This window comes from Panthera pardus, unplaced genomic scaffold (genome assembly GCF_024362965.1).
Source record: "Panthera pardus isolate Hobbes unplaced genomic scaffold, ASM2436296v1 HiC_scaffold_2, whole genome shotgun sequence".
Taxonomy (NCBI): domain Eukaryota; kingdom Metazoa; phylum Chordata; class Mammalia; order Carnivora; family Felidae; genus Panthera; species Panthera pardus.
Genome location: NW_026526765.1, coordinates 121,330,174 through 121,357,229, shown reverse-complemented (window position 1 = coordinate 121,357,229; position 27,056 = coordinate 121,330,174). Strand labels below are relative to the sequence as shown.

General features: G+C 51.4%; 3 protein-coding genes and 1 long non-coding RNA gene across 16 annotated transcripts in view; 2 read left to right on the top strand and 2 right to left on the bottom strand.

Annotated features, from left to right (window-relative positions):
• Window positions 1–55: 55 nt before the first annotated feature.
• On the top strand, window positions 56–12,957 carry RELL2 (RELT like 2). 7 transcript variants are annotated; one of them, XM_053907405.1, is made up of 8 exons: window positions 59–557; window positions 740–1,219; window positions 1,613–1,678; window positions 1,803–1,869; window positions 2,317–2,502; window positions 2,774–3,149; window positions 3,277–3,310; window positions 12,737–12,957. In XM_053907405.1, the coding sequence occupies exons 2-7, from the start codon at window positions 1,036–1,038 to the stop codon at window positions 3,307–3,309; spliced, it is 912 nt and encodes a 303-aa protein (XP_053763380.1). In that variant the 5' UTR covers window positions 59–557; window positions 740–1,035; the 3' UTR covers window position 3,310; window positions 12,737–12,957. The 7 variants fall into 7 exon arrangements, 6 of the variants coding, with proteins under 6 accessions (XP_019280065.1, XP_053763380.1, XP_019280064.1 ...); XM_019424519.2 differs by lacking the exon at window positions 12,737–12,957 and adding an exon at window positions 12,195–12,711; XM_019424517.2 differs by lacking the exon at window positions 12,737–12,957 and adding an exon at window positions 3,546–3,948 and having other exon boundaries at window positions 67–557.
• On the bottom strand, window positions 2,159–13,760 carry FCHSD1 (FCH and double SH3 domains 1). 2 transcript variants are annotated; one of them, XM_019424505.2, is made up of 20 exons: window positions 13,675–13,760; window positions 13,343–13,440; window positions 12,694–12,739; window positions 12,228–12,295; window positions 11,748–11,904; window positions 11,526–11,662; window positions 11,367–11,430; window positions 10,437–10,565; window positions 9,854–9,976; window positions 9,593–9,688; window positions 9,056–9,181; window positions 8,540–8,644; window positions 8,190–8,351; window positions 7,186–7,314; window positions 7,017–7,100; window positions 6,720–6,837; window positions 6,383–6,603; window positions 5,512–5,599; window positions 4,583–4,638; window positions 2,159–4,454 (listed from the first exon to the last, which is right to left on the bottom strand). In XM_019424505.2, the coding sequence occupies exons 1-20, from the start codon at window positions 13,693–13,695 to the stop codon at window positions 4,389–4,391; spliced, it is 2,094 nt and encodes a 697-aa protein (XP_019280050.1). In that variant the 5' UTR covers window positions 13,696–13,760; the 3' UTR covers window positions 2,159–4,388. The 2 variants fall into 2 exon arrangements, with proteins under 2 accessions (XP_019280050.1, XP_019280053.1); XM_019424508.2 differs by having other exon boundaries at window positions 11,748–11,883.
• Window positions 13,318–22,901, top strand: LOC109252213 (uncharacterized). Its single transcript, XR_002073882.2, has 3 exons — window positions 13,318–13,932; window positions 14,037–14,254; window positions 21,564–22,901. It is a non-coding gene; the product is annotated as an uncharacterized LOC109252213 (long non-coding RNA).
• The window catches only part of ARAP3 (ArfGAP with RhoGAP domain, ankyrin repeat and PH domain 3), a 25,342-nt gene continuing 14,318 nt past the window's right edge, over window positions 16,033–27,056 (bottom strand). For 4 of the 6 annotated variants that reach the window (XM_019424498.2, XM_019424501.2, XM_019424499.2 and 1 more), the window contains 16 exons: window positions 26,652–26,715; window positions 26,239–26,402; window positions 23,661–23,873; window positions 23,273–23,378; window positions 22,149–22,296; window positions 21,779–21,847; window positions 20,801–20,875; window positions 20,588–20,702; window positions 18,809–18,937; window positions 18,590–18,723; window positions 18,293–18,375; window positions 18,161–18,196; window positions 17,964–18,027; window positions 17,728–17,865; window positions 17,484–17,522; window positions 16,033–16,918 (listed from right to left, as the gene is read on the bottom strand). In XM_019424498.2, coding sequence (XP_019280043.2) covers window positions 16,433–16,918; window positions 17,484–17,522; window positions 17,728–17,865; window positions 17,964–18,027; window positions 18,161–18,196; window positions 18,293–18,375; window positions 18,590–18,723; window positions 18,809–18,937; window positions 20,588–20,702; window positions 20,801–20,875; window positions 21,779–21,847; window positions 22,149–22,296; window positions 23,273–23,378; window positions 23,661–23,873; window positions 26,239–26,402; window positions 26,652–26,715 — 2,063 coding nt within the window. In that variant the 3' untranslated portion in view covers window positions 16,033–16,432. The remainder of the gene's footprint in view (window positions 16,919–17,483; window positions 17,523–17,727; window positions 17,866–17,963; window positions 18,028–18,160; window positions 18,197–18,292; window positions 18,376–18,589; window positions 18,724–18,808; window positions 18,938–20,587; window positions 20,703–20,800; window positions 20,876–21,778; window positions 21,848–22,148; window positions 22,297–23,272; window positions 23,379–23,660; window positions 23,874–26,238; window positions 26,403–26,651; window positions 26,716–27,056) is intronic. The other 2 variants (XM_019424502.2, XM_019424503.2) reach the window with 2 other exon arrangements.

The window sequence follows — 27,056 nt, the reverse complement described above, 5'->3', positions numbered from 1 at the left end:
TCCACTCAGCTGAGGCATCTGAGGGCCGGAGCCGCGCCCGGCGTGCGGGATAGACCCGTGAAGAGCACTCTCGTCTGACTGCCTGTGCTCCCCGCCCGGACCCAGGCTCGGCGCCGCACACTCCCCCCGCGGAGGGGGGACGGCGCAGTCACGCGCGCACCACACTTGCGCTCACAAGCGCGCAAGGCTCTAGCTCTCCGCCCCGCACACCTGCGCTCCGCCCCCTGGTCCTGGGCTGGCGACTGGCGAAGGCATTTGGGAACCTAGGGAGGCTGCGGCAGCGCCCCCACCCCCATCTCCTTCCCCTTCCCACAGTCGGAGTTGTCCGAAGCCTGCCTCCGCTCCCAACCAGCCCGCATCCCTCTTCATCCTTCCCTCCCCCCGCCTGCCGCGGCACCGGTATCTGCAGCCGCAGCCCGGAGCCGGTGAGGCGGCGAAGGGGGGAGGGGGAGGAAGCAAGGGATGAGCGCCGGGAGGGCGTCGGGGGCCCTGAGCCGGACTAGGACGCCCCTGGAGCAGGAACCCGAGCTGGAGCCGGAGCCAGAACCAAACCACCGGTACCGAGTGGGCCAGGTGGCCTGGATGGGAGGAACCCAAAGGGGTGGCATTGTGCGGAATACCCGCAGGGGAGGGGGCTGCAGAGGCCTGGCTCAGGCCAGCGCGGAGGAGGTGCGGACGCTGACTCAGGCGCGATTCTTAAGCCGACCGCCTGAGAATTCCGTCCCATCTCGCTCTGCAGTGTCCTTGGGAGGGACGGAAGCGCAGGACAAGCTGGAAAGGGGAACGCTCTGGGCGTCGGGGAAGCAGGATCAGGGTCGCGGAAGAGGGCTTGCGCATCCGCCGTCTGGCACCCCGGCCCCGGACCAGCACCCCTGACACGGACAGCTCCTTGGTTGGGTAGGGGGGTGGGGCCGGACCTCCGAGGCTTGTCAGTTTCGAATCCTGAGGCCCGAATTCCTATCCCTCCCCCAGTCCCTAGCTGCAGCCCCCTAACCCCAGGAGGCGCCCTGGCCCGCGCTCGCCCCCCAGGGCCTCATGTCGGAACCACAGCCTGACCTGGAACCGCCCCAACATGGGCTGTACATGCTCTTCCTGCTTGTGCTGGTCTTCTTCCTCATGGGCCTCGTAGGCTTCATGATCTGCCACGTGCTCAAGAAGAAGGGCTACCGCTGCCGCACGTCGAGGGGCTCGGAGCCTGACGATGCCCAGCTCCAGCCCCGTGAGTGAGGAGCCTAGAACCTGGCTCAGTCACCTTTCTCCCATACCCTTCACCCCACACCTCTTTCTGCCTTCCTGGCCAAGAGACCCAGGCCAAACCCTTACCATGCCTTCAGGGAGGCTTAATGATGCTTTCTTGAGTCTGCAAGTGGGATGACACCATCCTGAAAGCAAGGCTAGAAAAGGCAGGATGGGTGGGAAGGGCTCACTGTTGGTAGTCTTGGGCTCCCACTTACCTTTCCCATCTTTACTGCCCTGACCCCTGAAATGCTAACATGCAGCATGATGGCAAACAAAAGGATAGATCTTGGGCAATAAGCCACAGAAGCCACCAGGTAATGTTCACGCAAAGCTGACTCATTTCCTGCTTCCTTGCCAACCTCTCATGCTTCAGCTGAGGACGATGACATGAATGAGGACACAGTAGAGAGGATTGTTCGCTGCATCATCCAAAATGAAGGTGGGTGTAGTCTGGCCCTTTGCTCTCCCTGCCCCGCAACCCACCCCCCCACCCAGTCCCCAGTCAATTTTCTCTTGCCCTGACCTCCACCTCCACTGACTCCCTCTTTTCCTTCTCCTCTCAGCCAATGCTGAGGCCTTGAAGGAGATGCTGGGGGACAGTGAAGGAGAAGGGACAGTGCAGCTGTCCAGGTGAGCTGGAAACAAGGGCCAGCATGACTTAGCTTGCCTTGGAGAGTACCCTCTCCTCCAGCACAATCCTTTCTTCGCATGTTTGGGGTGGGGGGAACGCAAAGGTGGCTAACCTATAGGAAGAAAGAAGTTTTGTAGGAATCTGAGTTCCTTCAAATTATACTTCCATCTGGATGTCATCAAGCCTAACCTTTATCCCTTTTATAACCTTTATCCCTTTATCCACTCTTTTGGGTTAAACATTGCCCGCTTTCAGCAAACAACCCTGGGAGGGAGAACACATGATCACTAACGTCTTAATATTGCGTTTATTAGATAAATACAATAGTGTTGGGGCCTGGGGAAGGTGAGGCATCTGATGTTTTAAGAAGCAAAAAGGACAGGAGCAAATGGAACAGGAAAGGAAATGGTAATGTCACTCCTGCTCCCCTCTTCCCTATTGTCCAGCGTGGATGCTACCTCCAGCCTGCAGGACGGAACCCCCTCCCATCATCACACAGTGCATCTGGGGTCTGCTGCCCCTTGCATCCACTGTAGCCGCAACAAGAGGCCCCCACTTGTCCGTCAGGGACGCTCCAAGGAAGGAAAGAGCCGCCCCCGGCCTGGGGAGACCACTGTGTTCTCTGTGGGCAGGTGGGGATAGAAAGCCCCAGGGAAAGGGAGTTTGAGGTGGGAGCCCCAATGATCAGGCACCTCATTCCAAAGGTGGTCCCCACCTCTGTTCTCCTAGACTGTGAACTACAGCAGGAGTCAGGCTACACAGTATGCCCCACCATCTGGGGGAGGTCTCCCCTGCCCTAGGCCAGAAGGAAGTGGCCATGAAACCCAGGATGTCCCTGGCTAAAGGGAAGCTGAGCAGCCTCTGAGTTATGGTCCTAAGCCCCAGTGTTCTCTCCCTTCCCAGGTTCCGGGTGACACACATAGAGAAGCGCTATGGACTACATGAGCATCGTGATGGCTCTCCCACAGACAGGAGCTGGGGGTCTGGTGGAGGGCAGGACATAGGGGGTAGTCAGGGGTCTGGGGGAGGGCATCCCAGGGCAGGGACACCTGCCATTGAGAGCCTGCCCCCTGAGAGGCCACAGCCCCTGGCCCTCGCCAGTCCCTTGGTGCAGAATGGAGGACTCAGGGACAGTAGCTTAGTCCCTTGTACACTTGAGGGCAACCCTAGAGCCTCTGCAGAGTCAGTTCTAGGGGCTGGAGGGAAGGGCCCAAGCCCAGGACTGGCCAGTCGGGAGGCAATTGGACAGCCAAGCAAACTGGACACCACAGATCACCAGGTAGGAAGACATGGGCAGGGCTATGGTGGGCTCAGCTCTTATTGCCTCCTACCCTGGATTGAAGGGGAGGTGGCCCTGATATGACCCACATCCTGTTCTCCCATTGTTGACCACTTCTCTCTCACAGGTGTCTGCACCACGAGGAGCAGGGGGTGTGTGAGGTGAGTCTGCCTGGGCCCCAAGTCAGATAATCTCATCCTCCCACTCTCTACTTAAACTACCTAAGCCCATTGGCTCTCTGCACTCCCAGGGTTGGCCTTTGCTACACATTCTTTGGTTTAGTGGTGGGGAGTGGGCATGTACCCCAGGAGGTAGGGAAGGTCCTGTAGCCCCTGGGTAAAAGCTGAGACACAGCTTGAATAGGAAGCAACACTGTTACCCTTCCTCTCCTCCAAGCCTCCTTCTTCACTGTACTGATGGACTACCAGCTGGCAGGGCCGGGGGTGGGTGGGCATGAAGGCCCTCCTCTCCACTGGACAGCACTGCCCTCAGCTGAGGAACCAGCTCTACTTCCACCTGGAGTTGCATGGTCTCAGTCTGGGGGACCTCGGGAGAAGTCTCCCCACCCCCATCCCTCAGTCTCTTTCACTTCCCCTGCCTGCCAACAGGCCGCCTGACCCCTTCCCCATCACCTCGCTCCATTTGCTAGAGCGTGGCAGCTGGGAGCAGGCCCCTGCCCTTGGTGGGCCCCTAAAGCAATAGCACCATAGGCCCCATGCCCTCTTGGCACAAGAGGCCCAGGTCCTGGCTTGGGCTTAGTGCCCTTTATTCACTGTCAATAAATCCGCTCAGACCATTACAGCTGTTTTGCATACTGGCTCCAGCTCCTTTTGACAGGCTTGCCCCTGTTCCAGCCCCCAAACCCAGTGGCCATGGCATCTGGAGTGGGGTGGGTCACAGAGCCAGGGTGGAGACACAGATGGGCTGGAGCCACTCAAGACTTTGGAGAATTGGTTCCAGCCCCAGAGATTTCTAGATATTTAACCCACTTAGAGATGGGGTGGTGGCAGAAGAAAAAGGGGGAGTTCCAGCCCTAGAAATAACAGGAGGACAATCGGGGGGGGAGTGAGTTCCAACCCCAGAAAGGGGGAGAAGAAAAGTTTCTATTCCTGGAGGTGAGAGTAGAGATGGGGGAGACTCCAGCTTTTGGCTTGGTCACTTCAGATCATTGAGGGGGTGGTCTCTGACATCGTGGAAATAGGGACAGCAGCATCACTGGGGGACAGCAGTCCCCTGGCTTCAGGTGAGAGGATCTGGGTGGCCAGGATCCGGGGCTTTAGCTGGTGGGGGAGGTGGTGGACGCATCTGTAGGGAACACACAGTCAGTGCTCCAGAAGCGTCCGTTGGGGATATCCCTGTCCATTTCCTCAAACCCCTAGACAAAACAGGACAAGTTGGAATGACACAATCTCCTCCAGGGGAGGGGCCCTTACCGGCCTGAGTCGAGGTGCCATCATGTCCAGGGGTCCAGGACATTCCAGGTCTTGGTCTGCAAACAAGAACCACAAGTCAGTCTTCAGACTTTATTTTGTTCACTGCTGCATCTCCAGCATTTACGACAGTGGTACTCTCTAAGTATTTGTTGCATTAATGAATAGTCACTAATCTGAGCCATAAAATACATCATTACATCCATCCTCAACACTTATTTGGCACCTGCTGTATAATCAGCCCTGTGCAAGGTACCAGAGAGGGGAAGATGGAATTCACAGCACTCCCACTCCCAATGGCCATGCCAGGAACCTAAGAGTGAAAAACCAACAAACAAAATGAATAAGTGCTAAACCATTCCAAGTGAACTACAGGTATAGGAGGTACAGAATATGCTCACAGGGATCTCTGGAATCAAGGAGGGAAGCTCCATGAAGAAAATAGAAGTGCCAGAAGGTTTTAGAAAAGGTAGACATTCCAAGAAAGAAAATGATGATACACACTAAGACGTTTGTAGGATTCAAGAACATTAGAGGCAGAGAATGTATACTGGGAAAACACTGGGAGAAGCTGGCTAATTTGTCAAATAATAATCATGAGAAAACAGCTACTAAGTGCATGAGTGTTATGTACCAGGCACAATGCTAGGCCCATCTTTCTAACTCTCACAAGAACTCAGTGAAGTAGGGACCTTTCTCCTCACTCTGTAAAGGCCCAGGCAGGTTACACATCACTCCTGAAACCACACATTGGCAAGTCACAGGCAAAGTCTGAACAATGCACCTGCCTTCAAAGCCCAAGTTCTTCTCCCCATCATGCTTCTGTGAGCCTGAGGGAGGAGGTTCCTGAGGGCAGGCAGAGGAGTCAAGTATAACCTTGCTCCTTCTTCCTGTCTCTTCCACTCCCAGGGCCTCCAATGCCCTCTACTCACCCACAGGCAGCACAGGTGCAGGGGCTCCATCCAAGGCACAGGTAGGCACAGGAGGTGAGAAGCTGGGAGGAGAAGGGGATGGCAGCATCTGGGAAGAAGGAGCACACAGAGTTATTCCTGGCATATGGGAAAGTTTCATTAACTTTTTCTCTCACCTTGTCTTCAATGCCTGTCCCATCACTTCTCAATTTGGAGAGCCACCAAATGCTTATATCCAGGTGGGGGCTTAGCTGATAATACACTTCAATAACCAATATGTACTGACACTTAACTATATCCCAGACATTCTGCTGACACTTCATATACACTAATTAATTCATTCCTCACCACCATCCCATGAAGTAGGGATTTTTATGTTTTCTTTGTTAGAGGTGAGACTCAGATTAAGCTATCTATCCAAAAGCATGGAGCCAGTTAGTGGTCAAGTCCCAACTAGAACTGGTCTCCTGACTACCACGCCAAGGCTTTTCCTTGTAACAACAGGTACCATATATTAAAGAACCTCCTGTGGGTCACTGTGCTAGGGGCTTTACCTCCATTACCTCTAATCACGACAAGTGGGCTGCTGACACAGGTATTATTACCCTGTTTTACATGTAAAGACAAAAGCACAGAGGTTATATCACTGCCCAAGGTAATGCAGTAGGAATGAACTCAGATGTACCTAACACTGAAGTAAGACTATCAAACTCTAATGAAGACAGTTTGGGTTTCCTTCTTCTCTACCCAGCCAAACTCCTTTGGGAGACCCAAGCCACTATAGGAGGTAAACCCGGAGAAGGGAGGGGGCATTAAGATGAATATGGGGCCTCACTGGAGTGGGAGGGTCAACCCAGAGGTGTCTGGGGATCCAGGGAGAAGAAAACCTCACCTGTTCAGGGTCTGAGAGTTCATGGGGCCCTGGGGGGCCAAGAAGCTCCTCCACTAGCAGGGAGGGGAAGACCCCAACATGGCCCCCAAATTCTCCCCTCCAGAAGCCGTCATCCACTCCATCCTGGGCCCTGGGCAGCAGGCGGATAAGTGCCCCCTCGGGGAAGCTCAGCTCCTCTGCACTCTGTCCCGTGTAGCTGTATAGGGCACGGGCCAGGAAAGCTGCAGAAGCCCAGGAGAGATGCTGAGGGGAGTTGATGGACGGTAGTGCCCCCAGGACTATGATATCCCAGGGCCACAAACACTCGCTCCCCAGACCCAGAATTTCCCATTCTCACCTGTGGGCTCTGCCCCTGAGGGGTTGTCGCTGTCATGGCCACTCTCAGGGAAGGAGAGGTCCGGGAAGTTGAGATACCGCTCAGGGACAAAGCCTACCTCGCCGTGCTGGTTTCGAGCCTGTTCACCCAGCAATGTGAACAGATAGCAGACTTGCCTCAGCAGCCCATAGCCCTAGCCCTCCTCCTTAGGCTTCTAGTTTTGTCTGGCTGGATCCTTGCAAGCCATAGAGAAGACCTTCCCACTGCACCCTCCCCACCTGCCCACAACCAGGATCTGGATCTAAGGTCCATACCCACCTTGACCCATTCATCAGCATCTCCCTCTTCTATGACCTCCAGCCACTCGCCCTCTGTGATGGTCAGCTCATCCTCACGCCCTGCCTGTGCCCCACAAGGAAGGATTCAGGACTTGGCTGTCTCCCATCCCCACCTGTCGGAGGTCACCACCCCCATGCCCACCTGATACCTGATAGCCAAACACCACATGTGCAGGGCAGGGAAGGGGCCTAGTGGCCAAGGCTGTGGGGACAGGCTCCTCAAAGAGCTCCCCGGTCTCCTCACATTCCTCAAAGTCCGAGAGCTCAGCATCCTCAGCCTGGAGGGGGCAGACAACAGACATCATAGGGGGGCCCCACACTCTCAAGCACCCATTTCATCTCCCACTCCTCCACTCTATTCTTAAAGAACACTGGCAGATCATTCCCCAAGGTGGCACCCCCCCGATCTGTTCACCATGTTATCAAAAGCAAAATCAACACAAGCAGGGTAACACCAACCACCACAGAATTAGTCCTGAGTGCTTAATCTGTGCCAGGTACAACACCAAACATCTTATGTATATCACCTCATTTTATCTCCATAATGACCCAGTGATATTTTGCGTAACTGAAAACCTCGTTTTACTTGGGAGGAAACTGAGGCTCAGAAAGGTTAGGTCACTTTCTAAGATCACACAGCTAATAAGTAGAGTGGCTGGTATTCGAACCACTTATAATCTGTACTTAGAGCTTAGTTCATAACCACAATCCTATACAAGTAAAATCTTAGATTGTGATTAACTTGTTCTGTGAGTGTTCTGCAAGAAGAGCAAATATTTCTAATATATTTTAACTTGATAAATGAGCAATGTCTTGCAATATGAGTATTATGTGATGCTGAATGTCACATGATCACAACTGAGCCAATGGTTCTTGAAATTCACTTTGATATACAAGTGTTTTGGATTACAAGCACGTTTCTGGAACGAATTATGCTCGCAAACCAAGGTTTTACTGTACTCATGACAAAAGTTCACTGACACTCTATGCTACAAACTATGCAAAAAATTATACTTATTTCATTCATGCCTCACGACAACCTCTTTTACTTAAGTACTGTCATGATCCCCATTTTACAGGGTCTTCCCTCCACTGCGGAGTTCTACCCTTTACCTTCCTGGGTGTGTATGGGTACGGAGCGAAGGGTGCTCACCGTAGGAGACAGGTCCCTCTGGGACAGTCGGGCCTCACTGAGCCGTCGCTCCTGCTCCACCTCATCCTGGGCCTGGGTCATGGCTGGTTTCAGCCAGCGCTGCACATCTAGGCCAGCTCCTTGTAGCAGGGCCAGCCGAGCAGCCCCCTTCACCTGGCTCACCTGGCATTAGGATGAGAGATCAATCAAGGCTATGGCTGGGCCTGCCTTTGGGAGGTGGGTGGAGCCTCCCCAAGTTTGTCCACCTTCTACCTCCTGCCACCCACTCCCCACCATCCAGAGACAGTGGAGGAGAGTGTTGTGTAAGGGGGTGGGATCTCAGTGGCCCTAGCCACAGGGCTACATCTCACCTGTGCCCGCCGGATGCTCTCCCTCACTTCCTGCAGCCGCTGTTCTATGCCTGGAGCCTCCCGCTCTGGAGCCTGCTGTCGCCTCTGCTCCAGCCGCTGCAGCACCTGGTTGGGAAGGCAGAGGACAGGGGTGGGTAGAAATACTACGGGAGACAACTTACTATGGACATGGCACTTTGCTACTTGCTTCACATGTATTATGTCATTTAATTTTCCCTATGAGGTGGCTACTATTATTAACCCCACTCTAATAAGGAAACTGAGGTCCAGAGAGGTTGGTTAAGTCACTCCCTCACTCTGGGTTACATAACTAGGAAACAAGAGAGCAGGATTTGAACCCAGGTGGGTCTAACTCCAAAACCAGTGCTCTTAACTACTGTGCCACACTGTTGGCTTAATATACCTTTCCCTCCCCTCCTGCCTGCAGCCCTATGACATTCCCATTGATTCCAGGGTTCCCATCTCTCAGCTCTTCCTGCCCACCCACGATACCTACACCCCCCCCCCCCACCTCACCCGATGCCCATGGTTCTGGATCTTGTAGTCTCGGGCAGCTCGGCTCGTCCAGCGCTGAACCTCTTTCTCCAGGCTACTGTCCCCAGCCATGCCTCCTGCGTCCCCCTCCAGTTCCAAGGCACACACCTGCATGAACAATGAACACAGGTACTGTGAGGAGGACCTGATATTGCTCCTTCACTACAGTCTCCTCCTTTTTTCTTCTTTCTGTCCTGACCTCCAGGGACAAAGAGGTGAGGGCACACACCTATGTATATAGACACAGGTGTGCCTTCCTGTGGACACAGAGACACAGAGAGTCCCCAAAATGGGATCTGGGTTGAGGGATAGAGATAGAACGATGAGGATAGTGCAGTCAAGGACCGGAAAGGTGGAATAAAATATGTTTATTTGTGTCCTGGTGGGAAGGAGGTGAACTAGAGTTCTGAAGCCACATAACAGTCACCAAGTCATTATCAGGACAAGGATGATGAGGGAGGAGGCCTAAACCACAGTCCCCTTTACATGTGGTTTGGTTCCAATGAACAGTGGTCTCACCTGATCAGTCCCTGCAGGCTGAAACTCCTGAGGTGGTGTGGGGGAAAATACTCCAGGCTCCTGAAGAAAAAGCTTCAAATCTTGCTCCCAGCTTACCTGGGGGGTTGTAAAAGGTCAAAGTAGGCACTCACTGGTTACCTCTCTAAGCCTGTCCCCAGCCCCTCTTGGAAGAAAGAAGGCAGATAATGCAGTGGGTGGTCTGTACTGAAAGAGCAGGGTAAAGAGGATCTCTGGGGAGGTCTTAAAGAGCACAGCCCTCACCTGGGAGGTTGCCTGTGCTCCATGGCGGGCATGCTCCAGGGCCATCTCTGCAGCTTCCAGCTCAGTGCGGCTTAGCAGGGTCAGGGGGTCCCTCAAGTGTTCCAAGAGCTCGCTGACCAGGGCCTAGAGAGAACCCTGAGATAATGACACTACCCTTCCCCCAGCATCTACTGCAAAGTAGGCTCTCTGCCCAGGTTTAGATTGGTATGGGCATGAGGAATTGGAAAGAGGGAAGGAATGAGACATTATTACTGCTTCTAATAATAGGCCCTCACGTATGCATAGACCTTAACAGTTTAAAAAGCATTTTCACATCTATTCTCTCCTCTGAGCCCCATTAGTCTATAAAGTAGGCAGAGCAGAAGTTATCCCTGATGAGGGGTTCAGAGGGGTTAAGTGTTCTGCACAATGTCATGCAGTCAGCTAGAACTAGAACCAGAACCAGAGGATCTATCTTCTACCCACTCAAAGCAGGCTAGGTCCCTAGCACCACCTAGTCTGGTAGTGGTGGGAAGAAAGGACAGGCCCTCCCACACACTGCCACCCTCTTCTGAGAGGCAGGGGTATCTGGGCTGGGACTGGCCTTGAGCAGGGCTGGCAATTCCTCCTGGTAGTAGTGGTCAAGGTGGGCATTGGTGGCCACCAGGTTAAGCAGGTACTCGTTGCGGGCTGCTCTCAGCTGCTGGGAGTACTGGGCTGATTGGGCAGACAACTGGGAAGAGAAAATATATGTCAACAGGGACCGCTAGACCCTTGGGGTCCTTCCAAGGCCAATCCATATCCAGAATGGATTCTCACATTATTGAGTGCTTACTATACACCTGGTGCTATACTAAAACTTTTGTACACTCACAACTCGTGCTCAAGATGCACTGGTGGTGTCTGGGTTCATTTAAAATAAAATCCCAACTGCTCCTTACTGTGGTTTACCAGGTTTCACGTGAGCTGGTCCTACGACCTCTCTGACCTGTTTGCACAGTACTTGTCCCCTTGCTCACAGTACTCCAGCCACACTAGTCTTCTTTTGGTTCCTCAAGCCCACAAAGCTATTGCCATCTCAAAGCCCCTGAATTCACCATTTCCTCTCCCTGGAATGTTCCACCCCTAGATCTTTGCATGGCTGGCTCCTTCTTGACAAGCCATGTATTCAGAGAAGCTTTCTCTCTAAATTACACCCTGTTACCCTTTATCATAGCACCTTGTTTTGTTTTCACTTAATCTGATTATTTGTTTATTTACTATCTGTCTGGCATTCACCAGACTCTGAAAGCAGGAACTCCATAGAATCCTCAATAAATGCACAGTAAAGGAATAAAAAAGAAATGCACTATTTCCGTGTTACAGATGAAGAACATGAGATTCAGAGAGATCAGGTTAACCAAGGTCAAGGACTGAAGGTGTAGGGAAGCCTGGATTCGTCCCAGTCTCTCAGATTTATGCCCTTGGTTTCCAAACCACGAGACTACTCTGCCCACCTCCTTCCTGCCCTCCCTCATATCCACATCCCCCAAACCTTGGTGCTGAGTTTCTGGAGACTGGTTCGAGTGTGGAAGAGCCCATGGTCACTTCGGTTCAGTCTGTGCAGGCAAGGAAGAGGAGTCGAGTTTAGGCCTGGCTGTCATGCCTTGGATCCCCTCCTCCTGCCAGGCTTCCCAACTCCACACGACCCCACCTAGCCTGGACATCAGCCGCCTTCTCCTGTGCCAAGGCCCACACACGTTCCCGCTGCCCATACAGCTTCCGACTTCGGCTCAGCTCCCGGACAGACTGCAGCACCTCAGCTTGTGCCCTCTGGAGGTTCTCTGCTCCCTAGGGGCATGGACACACAGAGTCCTGACCTGGATCACCCCAGCCCTGAGCCAGCCCTTCCTTCATCCCATCCACATAGACATACCTTCCTAAGCACCTGCTCCTTGGCACTCCGCCCTGTGCCCCCTGCCAGGTCACGGTATCGGTCAGATGCCTGGAGCCGGGCTTGGCCCCCAGCCACGGTGGCATCCAGCAGGCAGCGCCAGGCACCAAACACCATCCTGCCTCTCCCCATAGAAGGTCTGTGTTGAGGAGGAGAGCACTCCAAAGCTTCATGAGACCCCCCCCAACCCCAACACCATAAGAGACAGAGTGCTTTCCCATCCCCCTTGTCTGGGAGCCTATCAATCGATCAGCCCATTAGCTCAGCCACAAGGATCACTCATGCCCTCTGCCCGCACCCACAGTGTCCTTGCTGGGTCAGCTCCTCTCTGGCTGCTGTGTCAGCTCTACCTACAGCTCACGTGCCCTCCCCCCTCACTGACTCTTTATTCCCATAGATTCCTGAGACTGAGCTCCTCATCTCTTCTAGGTCTCCTGACCTCCCTACCTCCATGGGACCCACCTGCTGTCCATCTCCCCACTCCGATGCCCTTCCCTCTTCAGGAATGGCCCAGCCAGTTTCTGAAGTGCCTGGTGGGAAAGTCATCATAGACCCAGTTACCTCTCAAAGATTCTCACCAACTGGGAAAATATGGGATCAGAGTATACTAACGCCATTCATCAGATGCATATTATGTGCTACTTACTTTGCTAAGTGCTTTACATGCATTAACCTATCCCATCCTTACAACAACCCCACGTGAAGGTACAATTATTATTTCCATTGTACAGAGAAAGATGTCAAGGCCAAGAAAGGCTAAGTACCTTGTCCAAGGTCACACAGCCAACAAGTAGCACAAGAAAGATTTGACACCCCTCTGTTTAGGCTTTTGCTCTTGACCAGAACAGAAGAATGTGTGGAGAGACAATGCTGGTGGTTTAAAGGAGGCTAGAACAAAAGACAAAGTCCAGAGAAAGGAGTTCCATACCTGCCCATACTCCCGTTCAATGGCTGCCCTCTGCTTGCTGTAGGACCTGTGGAGATAAATGGAGCAGAGTGGTGTTACAGTTTAGTCCTGTTCTCCCACCCTCAATCCTCTCCTCAGCCTGGGCAGGAGGAAGAGGGGAGCCAGGCCTAGAGTGTGAGTATACCAGGAGCAAATGAGACTGAAGAGAGAGTCCTTGAGATCACCTCAGGCAGCTGCAACCCAGAACAACCTCACCTCATTGCTCAGAGCCTCAGCAGGATCCTCCCCACCCCTGGAGAACCATCAGTGGGCTCAGACGTGAGGACTGATGGGGGCCTGAATACATTGTCCTCCAGCCTTCCAACAGGTCTGGAAGAGGGAGGTAAGATTCTGCTCTAAGCTTGATTGTGTGGTGGAGGGAGTGGTATGGGGTCAAGGGGTTTCAGGGAGGGTACGTGCGTGTTTCTGTGTGTTGGGGTGGGAAGAAGGATAAGTCCTATCTGGTATCTGGAGAGGGAGGCCGAAAGTGAGGGCCAGTAATGGGCAGGGTGGAGAACTCTTCACCCTCTGCCTCCCCTCCCCGGCCCAGATCCGACGGATGTAGGTTTGAGGAGAGGCGGGGCGCGCAACGGCGGAGGTGGGGGGGTACGTGGAGGGGATCAGAAGCTACCTGATGTCCTCCAGTAAATCTGCCTCCCTCTGCTGCCGGGTCTGAAGGATGCTCAGCTGCTCCAGGAAGCGAAGCTTCACCTCCTGAGCCGGCTTCACCTGTGAGGGTAAGAAGAGGATGAAGACCCCCAGCGCCTGAGACCTGGAAAAAACACTCCGCGCAGGGAGCGGTGAGGGGGCGGGACCGGGGAGGGGCTGGGCTGTTTCCTGGGTTACTTCTGGGTTAGGCCCTGAACCCTTACAACTCCTTGTCCCCCACTGCGGTTCCGGAGCCCCTTAACTCCCACCATTCCGCCAGCCCACCAGGAGTCCCCATTCCCAGGCCAAGCTCACTTTTCGGGGCGGCGGCTGCATCTCCGATCCGGCCAAGGCGAGCGACTCGACTCCGGAACTCGAGGAAGCCCCGCCCACGCCAAAGCCCCGCCCCGGACCTGGCTCAGCTCCGCCCCCGTCCCGCCCACGCCTCGTCCGACTTCGCGCAGGGCTGCGAAGCGCGAAGGTGCCGAGAAGAAACCGGATCAACTTCTGTTACTACTGCTAAAACTCCGGAAAGGGTCGGAGCCGCCGAGTGGACGCCGCGTCTGCTGCGCGGTAGGGAAACTCTAAGTTTCTGAGTCAAGACGCCTGGGTTCTGTTTCTAGTAGAGCCACTGACTCAGCTCTTAATTATTTCTAATCATTCATTTACATATGCAGATCTCCGGTGATGGCGCGAAGGGTGACCTGTGGCAAGGAGGAACTCAGTTTGTGACCAGGGAAACTGAGTCACTGGATGCCTGAGCAAAGATGATTTTGACAAGGGAAACAGGACTGTTCTCAGACCTTTCCCAAATTCCCAGAGAACTGGAAAAGCCAGCGTGAGTGGTGAGAAAATTGCCTGGAGCCAGGAAGAAACCAGTCCCAGAGGAAAACAGGTGTGTCTGGGGCCAATGGAAGCTAAATGGTACTTGTGAGTGGATATAAGCGGGGAGATGGGTGTGGGGCCTTGCGTCCCAGAAGGCCCCTCTCACCGTTAGGGCCTACTTCTCAGGTTCTGCACTGCAGTCCTGTGGCCCCAAATTCACATTTCCAACAGACCACTGATACCAGCACTTGTATATCTAATAGATACCTCAAACCTTTAAAACTGCTCCTTCTCCCTGACCCTTCCCAAGTTATCTTCCCCAGATAAAATGCCAAAGGGCACCTCTTTCCATCCAGTTAGGAAAGTCTGAAACCCAGAGTCAGTGTGCCCTTTTCTCATACCCCCACATTCCATCCGTTAGCAAGTTCTATAGGTTCTATTTCTAAAAGATCTCTTATTAATCACCTTCCTTCAATTCCCAAAACCACCAACCTAGTCCAAGCCCCCATAATCAGTTTTCTGTCTAATATCTGGTCTTTCACTCTCTCCCCACCCCAAACTCCCTCCATAACCCATTGTTCACAAAATAGCCAGTGATTTATCTTTTTTTAAAAAAGAAAATGAGATCCTATCACTCTCTTCCTTAAAACTTCTCAGTTGCTTTTGAATAAAATCCAAACACCCTAGCATGGCCTGCAAGGCTGTGCATTATTGGGCCCCTGCCAATCTTTCCCCTTTCGGCCCATACACTTCTCTGGCTCCCCACTCACTGTGCTTCAGCAACTCCAGCCTCCTTGCTGTTTCCCCAGCAGGCCAAGTCTCTTCCCATTGCAAAGCCTTCATGCCTGCTGCTTTCCCTCTCCTTCTGGAGTGCTCCTTCTTCCAGTACTCCACATGTCTGGCTTCTTTATTTTTTGTTTATTAAAAATTTTTTTTTAAGTTTTTTTATTTATTTTGAGAGAGAGAGAGAGAACAGGGGAGGGGCGGAGAAAGAGGGAGAGAAAATATCCCAAACAGACTCTGCGCAGTCAGAGCAGAGCCCTATGTGGGGCTTGAACTCACCAACTGTGAGATTGTGACCTGAGCCAAAATCAAGAGTTGGACACTTAACCAACTGAGCCACCCAGGCATCTCTTTATTTTTTAAGTTTTTTAATTATTTAAGCAATCTCTACACCCAACATGGGGCTCACACTCATGACCCTGAGATCAAGAGTTGCATGCTTTTTTGACTGAGCCAGCCAGGTGCCACCAAATCAAGTCCCATTAGTTTTTTTTGTTTGTTTTGTTCTTTAAGTACACTCTATGCCCAGCATGGGTTTGAACTCAAAACCCTGAGATTAATCTGAAGTACTCTACTGACTGAGCCAGTCAGGCACCCCTATCTGGCTTCTTTTAAGTTTCAGCTCATCACAGAGGCCTTCCCCATCCTCCCAGCGTAAGGGCCATCTCCACAAACACATCACTTTAGGTTTAATTTCTTCACATCACTGAATTAGTTTGTGTATTTAATGTTTTCTATTCCTCTACACTGGAAGCTCCATAAAAGCAGGACCCATCTGTTCTGTTCACACTGAATACCTAACACCCAGTTAGGTGCTCAATACATATTTGTTGAATGAATGAATGAATGAATGAATGAATGAATGAAGCAACAGTAGCCTTTGGTTCCAAGGCTGTTTTATTCCATTGTTCCACTGTTCCATTGTTTTATTAACAATGACACATCTTTTTTGGCTCCTCTTTACCCCAACTGTCAACCCCAATCAATCTCCCGACACTAGGTCTTCAATGTAGTTCCCAAATGTAGGAGGTGGGGTAGGATAGACTTGGAAATCATTCAGCTCTCTGGCTTCCAAATCCTTTTTTTTATTTAATGCAGTAAAACCATTCTTTTCAAACCCAAAATGTCTCACAGGACACCTACATATCAAATATATAAGGAGGAGTTGTCCTTGATGAGGAAAAATATGTGGGGCTTACTGCTCTAAGAAACAGTTTGATGTTCACTGTTCTCCTTATTTCAGTGACATCATGGTACATATAATGAGTCGAGGCTCAGTGAGGGCCACATTCTGACCCTCTCTGGGCAGGAGAGTCCAGAGCCCTGAGTCCTGTGGTCTTTCCATAGCACCGCACTGGATTTTAGAGTCTTTCCATCCAGAGCAGAGGAGGCTCCCAGCAGTGTCTGCCATGGTGAGAACTTGGGTCTTCTGGTTACCTACCCCTTCAGACTTCTGGTCTTAGGGTCATGTGAGGGGCTGGCTGGAGGGTGAACTAGAAGAAGAGGAAGGTTGGGTGGGGAAGCCAGGCGTCTGTGTCAGAAGGCCATTGGGGCTCAGGGACTGAGGGCTGGAGGGCTGGGAGGGGCTTCCTAGGCCTATGGTGGTTTCTCCCTTCCTCAGGATGAGGCTGTTAAGCTCCTGGAGCAGCTGTTCCTCCAGGGACCCACGTGCCTGGGAGCTGCTCTTTGAAAGGGGGCCTGGAGGGAGCTCTGGTGGCCTTTCCTCTGGGCCTGGGGCACCTGCCTTGGGGAAAAAGGGTTGATCAAAGGACCTCTGGCTGGTGAGGGGCGTCTCAGGGTTGGCTGTCTGAGCTCTCATGGTGGAGAAGGAGGTAGAGGTGTCCTTGGTCAGTTCAGGGAAGGCTCCCACTTCCTCATACACTGGCTCCTCATAGACAGGCTCCTCCAGTTCCTCTTGCTCCTCCACAGACCCCTGGGTTGACTTCATTGGCTGGATGGGAATGAGGTGGCATGAAGCAGGCACAGAGTTAGAATTACTACATTATTAATCACTAACATTTATTGAGCTCTTCTTCTGGGCCAGATGCTCCAAAATACTTTGCATGTATGATACCAAAATAACTCTGTACAACAGGTTACACTGCAGGTGAGTGAACTGAGGCACAGAGGGATTAAGTAAGTTGCCCAAGATCTCACAGTGAGTAAATGGAAGAACTAGGGCTTCAGCCCAGGTCTAACTCCAAAATGCATTCACTTAACCACTTTCCTTCTCTTTCTCAGATCTTATGACCACTTCCCTTTTCCTTGTCACATCCTACCGTCCTTTATTTTTCTGATTCCTTCTGGTCCCTCACTATACACTGTCCGTCTCCTTCTCTGTCTCTCTGTCTGTTTGCCTGTCTCTCTCTCTCTCTCATACACACACACACACACACACACACACACACACACACTGATGGCCTACATCAGAACAAATAGAGAGGGTACACCGGTTCAGGCAGAACAGAGGAACACACAGCTGATGGGCACACAGCTGAGACAGGCACAGTACTCACAAAGAACATGGACAGGGTCCTCCGGTTGTGAAGTCGCCGCTGGGCACAGGTGGGATGGGGGTGAGGAGAGGGAGAGACACAGAGACACAGTGAGGCCTGGCAACAGGAGGCAAGGGTGGGGAGTGGGGACACAAAGAAGGCGGGGGGGGCACTAGGATGACAGGCACACCACTCCCCTCCTGCAGTGTGGCAAGGACACAGGCAGGGATCAGGAGGGCACTGGAGCAGGCTGGGGGGACCTCACCAAGGTCTGATTTGCAGAGAGGAGGGTGGCCCCACTGTCATCCCCTCTGATGGGCAGCAAAGGCATGGTGCCAAACTTCTGACGGGCAAGGTCAGAGGAGGAATGGCGTCGTAAGACCACTGGCTGCTGGTCATCGTGCTGGAGGGAGTTGAAGAATTGGCACAATGGGTATGGGTGGTACTGAAGGCTAGAGCTGGGACCTCCGACCTAGCCCTTAGCTTTCTCCTTCCCCTCACCTGGGCTTTGAGGATGCTGGTGGTCCAATCCCACATCTCATCCTCATCACTGCAGGACAGGTAGCTGGGGGTGATCAGAGGGAAATGAGCTGGAGAGGAGGGATTGTAGCTCTAGGGATGGAGGATAGAAAACATAGGGAGGGGTTGGACAGGGTGCAGGGCTAGGCTAGAGAAGAGCCAGGCTGGGAGGTACTCACAGGTGCATCTTCTCCAGTATCAATGTGAAGCCCCACCTAGGAGGCAAAGGAGAACAGAGACGGGTGTTTAGAAAGGCCAGAAAGGTGATGGCAGGAAGGCCCTAGAAATGTGGGCTGGGGAAGGACACTCACGGTGTTGGAGGCTTTAACTTCTTTCGGATGCCCAGGTAGACCTTGGAACCTTCCAAAGGCCACTCTCGTTCTGGTTTAGAGCTCTGAGAACAAGAAGGCAGTCAGTGAGGTCAAAAGGTGAGAGAAGGATCACAGTCATTTGAGTCAAGAAGTCATGGAAACACTGGGGTTATGCAATCACAGGGTCACAGAGGTCAAAGGACCAGGGCAGCAATGAGATTGATAAGCACATGATTTGTGGAGTGAGAGGCTTGATGTAGTCACAGCTCCTCCCACAGGGCTGCCAGCCTCCCTCACCTTCTTTTCCTTGAGCAGCAGCAAGCAACGACCACGCAGCAGAAAGAACCTCTCCTGGAAGCGGTTTCCCAGTAAGCGGGGTGGCTCCTCCCTACATCGCAACAGACCCACCCTTGGGCTCTCGCGGCGGATACCTGGGCACAAACGGGCAATGCTGGGTGGAAGGTCCTGGGGGAGAGGCCTGGGGATGGGGATGCTGGACTGAAGAGGGAGGTTCACCTGTGAAGAGGCAGCCGGCCTGGGCCAGGGAGACTTTTCTCAAGAGCAAGGAGGCTGAGCAGGGCTCTGGGAGCTGGCACCATTGAAGGGCCTGCTCTAGGACCCTTTCCTTGGGGTGCAGGGGCCGCTCTAAGGAAGGGGTAAAGTGGGAGTGAAAATCAACCAGAATATCCATCCACAGCCTGGAGCCCCCAACTCCTTTCCCACCAGTCACATTCATTTATCCAATCCGCCGCCCAGCCACTGGTATTTATTTTAGCACTGACTCTGTGCCAGGCACTGTGCTGGCCCTGGGGATACAGTGATGAGCACGAAACACAAAGCCCACAGCAGAGTGAGGGAGCAGACCTTAAGTCTGCCTTAAATCAACCAAAGAATTGCAGACAATTAGTGCTTTGAAAGAAACAATAAGAAGCCGAGAGAGAGGAGGGTAGCCACTGGGACAGGGTAATGCCCAGGAAAGGCCATTCAAATTTTTAAATGTTTTTTAACATTTACTTATTTTTTTTCAGAGACACATAGAGACAGAGCGTGAGTGGGGTAGGGGCAGAGAGGGAGACACAGAATCTGAAGCAGGTTCCAGGCTCCAAGCTGTCAGCACAGAGCCCGACGAGGGGCTCGAACTCATGAACCATGAGATCATGACTTGAGCCGACGTCAGACACTTAACTGGCAAGGCCTTTCAAAAGGGGACATTTGAGGATGAGACTGAGGCCAGAAGGGGTGGGAAGAACAAGCCATGCTAAGATCAGGGGAAGAAAATTGCAGGCATGACAAAATGCAGGAATAAAGGCCCTGAGTCAAGAAAGATGTGTTTGAAGAACAGCTAGCATGGCTGAAGCCCAGAGAATGAGTTATGTGAGATGAAGTCCAAGAAATAAGCAAGGTCCAGACGCTCAGGGATTGTGGGCCATAATAAGGAATTTGAATTTTATTTTAAGTCCAGTGGAAAGCCATCGGAAGGTAATGGCATGACGTGATTTACGCTTGCAATGCGTGTTGACTGCTGGAAAATGGATCATCGGGAGGCAAGAAGGGAACACTAGCCAGCTATTCCCTTTCTGGGGCTTTACATTTTAGTGGTTAATGTTGGGAGAAGAAAGATAGCAGTGACTTCATCTTGGGTGGTGGTAATGGTGGAGATGGAGAGAAGTGGCAGATTGTAATAGAATCAGCAAGACTAGGTGGTTGGGTTAGGTGTGAAGTTGAAGGAAAGAGAAGACTCCCAGCCTTGATAACTGAGTTAAGGAAAACTGGGAAATAGCTGGGGCTTTTTGTTAGGTGAAGGGGTCTGGAAACTGAGTTGAGTCTTGCACGTTTTAAGTTAGAGATGTTTATGAGACGTACAAGTGGAGGTGTGCAGTAGACAGTTGAATATGTGAGTCTGGAGCTCAGAGGAAAGATCTGGGCCAGAAATAAAAATTTGGGTGTCAGCTTTTTAATGGCACTTAAAGCCACTGGAATGGATGAGGCATCCAAGGAAGAATGTAGATAGAGAAAGGAAAAGGGTCCAGGTTGAATACTGGGTTCCTCCAACATTTGGAATCTAGGCAAAGGAGGAAGAAAAGCCTTCTTTGATGCAGAAGGGAAACCTAGGGTTTGTGGGGTCCACAAAAGCCAAGAGAGAAGAGAGTATTGAGAAAGAGGGAGTGGTCAACAGTGTAGAATGTCCCCTCACATGCACGAGGACAATGTCCACTATATTTGGTAAAAGAAGGCACTGGTGACTTTGATCTCCCCCCATCACATGTGCATCCACACACACATGGTCATGCTCACCAAGTTCCCCGTGCTCACGAATTTCAAACGTCACCCATAAGTCCATCCCAGCATCTGTCCCCCGCATCTCCAATACCTGGTTAGTCAGCTCCTCAGCAGTCAGTGTCGGAGACACCTGGGGTCATGGCAAGAGCAGGGGACCCATGCTGGTCAGTTCACTGACTCTGCTTCCCCCAATCCTCCCATCTCCCCACCTGTCCCCTTAGGACTGACCTTCAGGGTAACACAGTTGTCTGGGAGCTGCTGTTCTATATAAACCTCCATGATGAGGTCTCCAGCCTGGGACAGCTGAGGGGACGGGTAAAGTATTCAGGAGGACACAAGAGAATCCAAAATATCAAGGTCAGAGGACTCCTTATGTTGCCTTATAAGCACTTTCCCCCACAAAAGTCGCCTCCTACCCCTCATCCCCAATGTGGCTCAGGCCCTTATAAGGGAGAACCCCAGGAGTGGCAGAACCACATCTTCAGGCTGCATGGGTATTTCCCAAGGCAGAACAACATATGGAAAGACAAGTTTAGAGTCAGACTCTCTGGGTTACATCTCTGGCACTCGCTACAGTATGACTTTGAATAAGTGATCCTCAAGGCCTTCTTTTTTATAACTATTTTTTTTAATGTCTATTTATTTTGAGAGAGACAGAGCAGGGGAGGGGCAGAGAGAGAAAGAATCCCAAGCAGGCTCTGCGCCATCAATGCAGAGCTCAACGCGGGGCTGAAACTCACTAACAGCCAGCTCATGACCTGAGCTGAAACTGAGTCAGATGCTCAACCAACTGAGCCACCCAGGTGCCCCGCTCTGTTTCTTTATTTGAAAAAATAGGACTGTACACCTCATGGAGTTGTGTGATGTTAAAGTGAGATCATAGGGTTTAGAATATAAGTCCTCTGCTGTTTGTTACCCTATTTATTACTATTATTCTCAGCACTTGGTCTAACTTAGCTAACTCTTCCTTGGATCTTTTTTTTACATGCAGAACTGAAGTACTCGCCACCATTGTGTAATGAAGAATCCTCATGGTGGAATAAGTGGAGTAAATCCTAAACCAAACCCCTCTCCCCAAAGCACTCCCCTCCTTGGTTTCCCCCTTTCTCTGAAAGCTGACGGCCAATGTCCAGCAGCAGAAGGCCACCCTCCTGTCTTGATATCCCCTCCTGGCCCACTCAGGAGTCTAAGGTCAGGACAAGTTACCTGTACATCCTTCCAGGTGGTGATAAGACTGACTTCCAAGTCAATCTGAGCTACCTGGTCAGAGTCAATCTGTGGAAGAGTCAAAAAGAAGTGTGTATTGTGGAGGTGGGTGTTGGTGCTAGGAAATGAGGGAAGAAGGGAGAGATGTACAAGACCAGAGGGTCTATATGAGAGCATTAGAGGCCAGAAGAGCTAAGAACTAATGGGGCATGGGCATTTGGAGTGACGTTATGGGATAGAGGGGCCCAGGGCTCTGGAAGGTGATTCCCGACGCAGAGGGCTTTCAGAGGTCTGGGCTGGGGTCCTGTTGGGGAGAGCAAGATCTAGAATCCAGGAAGAGGGACTATAGTCAGGGGTTGAGAGAACTTACATTAAAGACAGAGATGTAGCCATCGATGAGTTCCTGCAGCACCCGCACCTCATGTTCCCCCCGCCCATCTGTCTGGAACACACTAGGTGCAAACAGCAGGGCCAGGTTCCGCGTGCACATTTGGTTTATAGCAGCACACTTTTGCACCCTGCAGAAGGGCGTGACATGGGTCACAAAGGATGCAGCTTGTGCTCACCTGTTGGTCAATGCATCCATTCATTCAGCAAACACTTATTGAGTTCCTACAGTATGCCAGGCCCTGGGCTAAGCATTTGGGATACAGCTGTAAGACACAATACTGGCCTCAAGGAGCTCCCAGTCTAGGGGAGAGACAGATAAGGATGGGTGATTATAAATATTGTAGGAGGCAGCACACTTTTATGTAAAGGGACAGACAGTAAATATTTTAGGCTTGTAGGCCATACGTTCCCTGTTGCAATTCTTCAGTTCTGCTGTTGTAGTATGAGAAGAGTTATAGACAATATAAAAGTGAATGGGTGTGGCTTTACACTTCATGGACAAAACTTCATTTAGAAATACAGGCAACAGGTTGGATTCGGCTCATGGGCCATAGTTGGCCCATCCCTGTGATATAGAGTAATCAGTACAATACAGCCAGTGTTCACCTTAGAATTGTTTAAAGTCCTGTCTCCCCAAGAGACTGGTCAAGATAGATCTGCAACTTACTCTTCTTTGTGTCTCCTACATCTAACCCTTTGTCTGTCATAGAATAATAAAACAAAATAATATTGATTGCTTACCGTTTTTGAATTCCTACTACATACATGCCAGGTGCTATAGTTAGGATTTTGGAAGGATTATTTCCTTCAACTCTCATGACCTAGGAGGTGGATACTATTCGTTACACCATCTTCCTTTTACAAACGAGGAAACTGAGGCTCAGAGAGTACAAATAACACCCAAGGTGACACACTAGAATGGTGGAAGACTAGAGTAAAGCTTAGGTCTGCCTGACCTCAAAGTCCACACTCTGAACCTTTGTGCTCTGACGCTTTCACTTAGCAATTGTTTACAGGATGAATGAATGAATGAATGTGGGGGGCAGGTAGACAGAGCTGATAAAGGGTCAGTGAGGAGCCTGCGGGGGTCCTGGCCATACTGACCGATAGAGATGCCCAATGAGGGTAGCCAGCGTGCGGCGGTTAACCTGTGGCAGGCAGCCAATCACTTCTTTGTACTTCTCCAGGCGCTGATTCTTCTGTGGTAGCTCTGGGATGGAAAGGGGAAGGGGTGGAGATGATCTGGGAAGGGAGCGCGGAGGGATTTTTGAAGAAACAAACCTAGGGTGGATGTGCCTCTGCCCCCTTCCCACCTTGACCTAAGCTGAGTCCTTGAGTGATCCTGAGGGGTGGGGAGGAAGTACTGGGGAGGATGGCTGCCCAATCCCACAAAACAGCCTCAGGGATTCAAGGGGATGTGTGTGTGGGGGGGGTGGAGTTCCTGGTTGTCCCTTGGCTATCTGTGAAGAGTTTTTAGGGACCTTGGGAGTACCAGCAGCCTCCCTCCAGCGGGGCAACAACCGTGCACAGGTCACAGGGTCATCGAGCTCTCGAAAGAAGCGTTTGAGTGTATCGGTGACATCCTCCACGAAGTGCTCCCCTGGCCGGAGCTTCACTGACCGGGCATCCCGCCGGAACTCAGCAAGGAGCCGAAGGCTACGGGCGCGGGCACCCCCTTTCCGGTATATGCCCTCCAGCTGGAGCCCTGAGAACAGCCAGCATCTCTGCTCACCACTGCCCAAAGACCCACCCACCCACCTGGTATCCAGTATCTGTGACCTACCCCCACCACCCCCCCTGACATGCTGTAGGGCTATTGGGGTAAATGGGCCAGAAAAGAGGAAGTCTGCCTCCATGGTCTTGACTCTCAAGACCCTGCTCAAGTACTCCTGCTCAGAAGGTCCTTCCCTAACCATGATATTACACAGAGTCCCCATCACTCACTATTTTGGTTTTGAAATAGCACTTTCAAATCATATTACAGTCAATCCTCACTATTCAGATTCAATATTGTGAATTTATCTACTTGCTAAAATTTATTTGAAACTCCCAAACCAGTACTTGTGGCACTTTCCCAGTCATTTGTGAACATGCGCAGAGCAGAGACGAATTTGAGTTGCCTATTGGACACATTCCCAGCTAAGCTCTCATATGGTAAACAAGTGTAGTCTTCATGGTATATATAGAACCACATTTTTTCATTCTTGTGCTTTTTTTCTTTGGGTAGTTTCACTATTTGAAATGGCCCCCAAGTGAAGTGCTAAAGTGCTGTCTAGTATTCCTAAGTACAAGAAGGCTGTGATGTGCCTTATGGAGAAAATATGTGTGTCAGATAAGCTTTCCTTATGCATGAGTTACAGTGCTGCTGGCTGTGAATTCAAAGTTAACAGATCACAAATACATATTAAAGCAAGTATCTTTAAACAGAAACACACTTAAAACAAAGTTGCATATTGATGGATCAGTTGATGAGAATGTGACCAGAGCTTCCCAGGAACCCAACCCTGTATTTCCACTGGGGCAACAATTTAGTATTCATTCATTCAATGTTTGCAATAACTTCATAGAACAACACTACCATGAATAATGAGAACTGACTGTATTTTTCTTACTTATTACCCAGTTCTCCCACTAGTCTCTGGGCATCATAGAACTTTCCCTTTTTTTTTTTTTTTTTTTTTTTTTTTATTTATTTTTGGGACAGAGAGAGACAGAGCATGAACGGGGGAGGGGCAGAGAGAGAGGGAGACACAGAATCTGAAACAGGCTCCAGGCTCCGAGCCATCAGCCCAGAGCCTGACGCGGGGCTCGAACTCACGGACCGCGAGATCGTGACCTGGCTGAAGTCGGACGCTTAACCGACTGCGCCACCCAGGCGCCCCGAACTTTCCCTTTTCACCACTATATGTCCAGTGTCTGGCACACGGGAGCAGCTCAGTAAACATCTGCTGAATGAAGAGCGGCAGTCCAGGAACTGTGGAAGAGTGGGTATGGGCACCCATGCTCTTTCTCCAGGACTTTCACTGGACTGCTGACTTAATCCCTCCTTTGAACATGAGGAAGACTGAGAACAGGATGGGATCTAGTGAGCAGGCAAAGTCAGTGCATGAGGCTACTACCAAAGTGTGGAGAATGTCATTAGCCACTCACTATCCACTGTCAATGTTGTAAGCACAACTATTTGTAGTTAATGGATGTGCCTTTCCCCCCTTTATTGCCTTCCTTAGTTTTCCATGAAGTTTCCTTCTCAAGAGTCCTGCCTTCTAGGGGCACCTGGGTGGCTCAGTCAGTTAAGTGTCCGACCTTGCCTCAGGTCATGATCTCATGGTTCATGGGTTCGAGCCCAAATTGGGCTCTGTGCTGACAGCTCAGAGCCTGGAGCCTGCTTCAGATTCTGTCTCTCTCCATCTCTGCCCCTCCCCCACTCATGTTCTGTCTCTCTCGTCAAAAATAAATAAACGTTAAAAAAAATTAAAAAAAAAAAAAGGGTCCTGCCTTCTAAAGGGGGTTCATCAAGGAGCTAGATTCTACTTGGTGCCTCCTTGGGCTGGAGAATAAAGCAGAGGCCAAAAAGTCACAGAGAATTCTGGGAGCCACTCGCACAGCTGAGCCTTTATGCCTGGAAAAACTCCCACACAGAATAAATCTGCTCAGACCTTCAAGGATTTTGCTGCACAGCTTGGCTCTTGCCTTACAGCTGCCCCCTCTTTGTTCTTTATGGCTCTCCATCTCCAGTCACATTTCAGTGCTGCTCTGCTCCCCTTTCACGCCCACGGCCCACTAACAGCTACCTTGGAACACTTACTACCTGCCAGATGCTGTGCTAAATGCTTTACATATGTTCTCTTACTATCACAACTATCCTAGAAAACGAGGACTGTTAGTAGCCCCATTCTACCAATGGGGGAACTGAGGCTCAGAAAGGTAAAGAAGCTTGCCAAGGATCATACAGCAGGTTGTTGTTAGGCTGCAATCTCTGGAGGCAAAGCTTCTGTAGGCAGATCACAACTTCTGGCTGTTCCTATGTCCCCCATCCCCTACTGGCTCAGTATTGGCCAGTACCCACTCACCATGCTGGGTGACAAAACTGATGCAGGCATCCACGATGATGGGGATGTCACCCCGGCTCATCTGCTGCTCTTGCAGCCCTGTGCCGCCCCCGCCAGCAGCCCCCTCAATGGCCGCGGTCCATGCTGAGAAATCCAGCCGGCCCTCCCCCTGCAGATACAGGGTCCTGAGACCCAAGAGGCCTGAGTCAGAGCCAGCTCCTGAGGGTCCTTTAAACTAAGAGGCCCAGGATCACAAGGCCCAGTCTTCCAAGAGCCACCAGCAGGGGGCAGCAAAATTCAACCCAGACAGAGCCCCTGAACTAGGCAATGGAATTTGAGGAAGTGGGTAGTGGTCCAGCAGACCAGGGTGGAGGGTGGAGCGGGGCAGGCTCTAGAAAGAGGGATCCAGGGTCAAGGATGAGGGCAACACTTACCTTCCTGTTTCCACCAGGACCAAATGCTCCTTCTTGTCTGGGGTGTCAGCTGCTGAAACCACACCTGGGAGGAGAACCATGAGACAGTATCATGACTGTCTTCATCATAGTGACTAATATTTACTAAGTATTTAAGGTATGTAGGTGCCAGACTAGGAACCCTACAAACAATGCTGTATTAAATCCTGTAAGTTACATACTATTATCCCCATTTTACAGGTGACATATTAATGCTCAGAGAGGTTAAGCTGCTTGTCTCATTACTTGTTATAAAATGGCAAAGCTGAGCTGGAACTCAGGTCTCTTGTCTCCAAAGCCCTCTGATATTATCCCATACTGTTCTCTTTGAGGAAGTGAGAATACCCAGTCCCCTCTCCCAGTCTCCAACCAGCAAATGACTCCAAA